Genomic DNA, 1,466 nt, shown 5'->3' with positions numbered 1-1,466 from the left:
CAATCCTATCCTCTTGAACTCTTATTCGAAATACCTCGTCTCAACAACCCAAATGTTAGCAAAGCCCTTCAAGAGATCTCCCAGAAGTCAAGAATCAAAGCATTTGTCATTGATTTCTTCTGCAATCCAGTTTTTGAAGTTTCTACAGGCTTGAATATACCCACTTACTTCTACATCAGCTCCGGCGCGTTTGGCCTTTGCCCCTTTCTGAATTTCCCCACTATCGAGGAAACCGTTCCTGGAGACCTTGCTGACTTGAATGATTTTGTCGAAATTCCTGGCTGCCCACCCGTTCACTCATCAGATTTCCCCGAGGCTATGATTCATCGTAAGAGTAATATCTACAAACATTTTATGGACGCCGCAAGAAACATGGCAAAATCAACCGGAAACCTGGTAAACGCATTTGATGCGCTCGAGTTTAGGGCTAAGGAAGCACTGATAAACGGTTTGTGCATTCCCAATGCGCCAACACCGCCTGTTTACTTGGTTGGACCCTTAGTTGGTGATAGCAACCGTAACAACGGCTGCATACAGCATGAATGCCTGAAGTGGCTTGATTCGCAGCCCAGCAAAAGCGTGATTTTCCTCTGCTTCGGCAGGAGGGGCTTGTTTTCCGTTGAACAGCTTAAAGAAATGGCGCTTGGTCTGGAAAATAGCGGCTATAGATTTCTTTGGTCCGTGCGCAGTCCACCGGGCAAGCAGAATTCAGCAGCGGCGGAGCCAGACTTGGATGAGCTGCTACCAAAGGGTTTCCTGGAGAGAACTAAAGACAGGGGCTTCATAATTAAGTCATGGGCGCCGCAGACGGAAGTGCTGAGTCACGATTCGGTGGGTGGGTTCGTGACACACTGCGGTAGGAGCTCAATTCTGGAAGCGGTGTCGCTGGGGGTGCCGATGATCGGGTGGCCGTTGTACGCGGAGCAGAGGATGAATCGGGTTTTCATGGTGGAGGAAATGAAGGTGGCGCTGCCATTAGAGGAGACGGCGGATGGGTTAGTGACGGCGGTTGAGTTGGAGAAGCGAGTCAGACAGTTGATGGACTCCCAGACGGGAAGAGCTGTGCGACACCGAGTGACCGAATTGAAAAGCTCCGCTGCGGCGGCGGTGCGGAAGAATGGATCGTCGCTAGTGGCGTTGCAAAATTTCATTGCGTCGGTGACTCGGGTTTGAGTGATGTTATTACTCCAAGTAATAAAATTTAATTACCGTGTAACGTTGGTGAATTGAATTTTCCATTCTAATGCATTTTGCACGTTTTATGTTATTTCACATATATATGTGTGTTATGTATGAAAAAATTATGTTATTAATTTTATTTAATAAAATATTTTACACGCATGTGAAATGAAATAAAATCATTATAATAAAAAATCCAATCTACATTTAGCGTGTAGTATTACTCTTAATATCAATCCATTAAATATCCTATTAACTGTTAACAAAATTGTCAACCCCATTAAACT

General features: G+C 45.2%; 1 protein-coding gene across 1 annotated transcript in view; it reads left to right on the top strand.

Annotated features, from left to right (window-relative positions):
* LOC105160417 (baicalein 7-O-glucuronosyltransferase-like) overlaps positions 1-1,173 on the top strand; it is a 1,328-nt gene extending 155 nt beyond the window's left edge. Inside the window, 1 exon segment of the mRNA NM_001319687.1 lies at positions 1-1,173. This exon segment is cut by the window's left edge and continues 2 nt beyond it. Coding sequence (NP_001306616.1) covers positions 1-1,173 — 1,173 coding nt within the window.

This window comes from Sesamum indicum, linkage group LG4, assembly GCF_000512975.1.
Source record: "Sesamum indicum cultivar Zhongzhi No. 13 linkage group LG4, S_indicum_v1.0, whole genome shotgun sequence".
Taxonomy (NCBI): domain Eukaryota; kingdom Viridiplantae; phylum Streptophyta; class Magnoliopsida; order Lamiales; family Pedaliaceae; genus Sesamum; species Sesamum indicum.
Note: the sequence above shows the minus strand (reverse complement) of the source record. Positions and strands in the feature narration are given on the sequence as shown.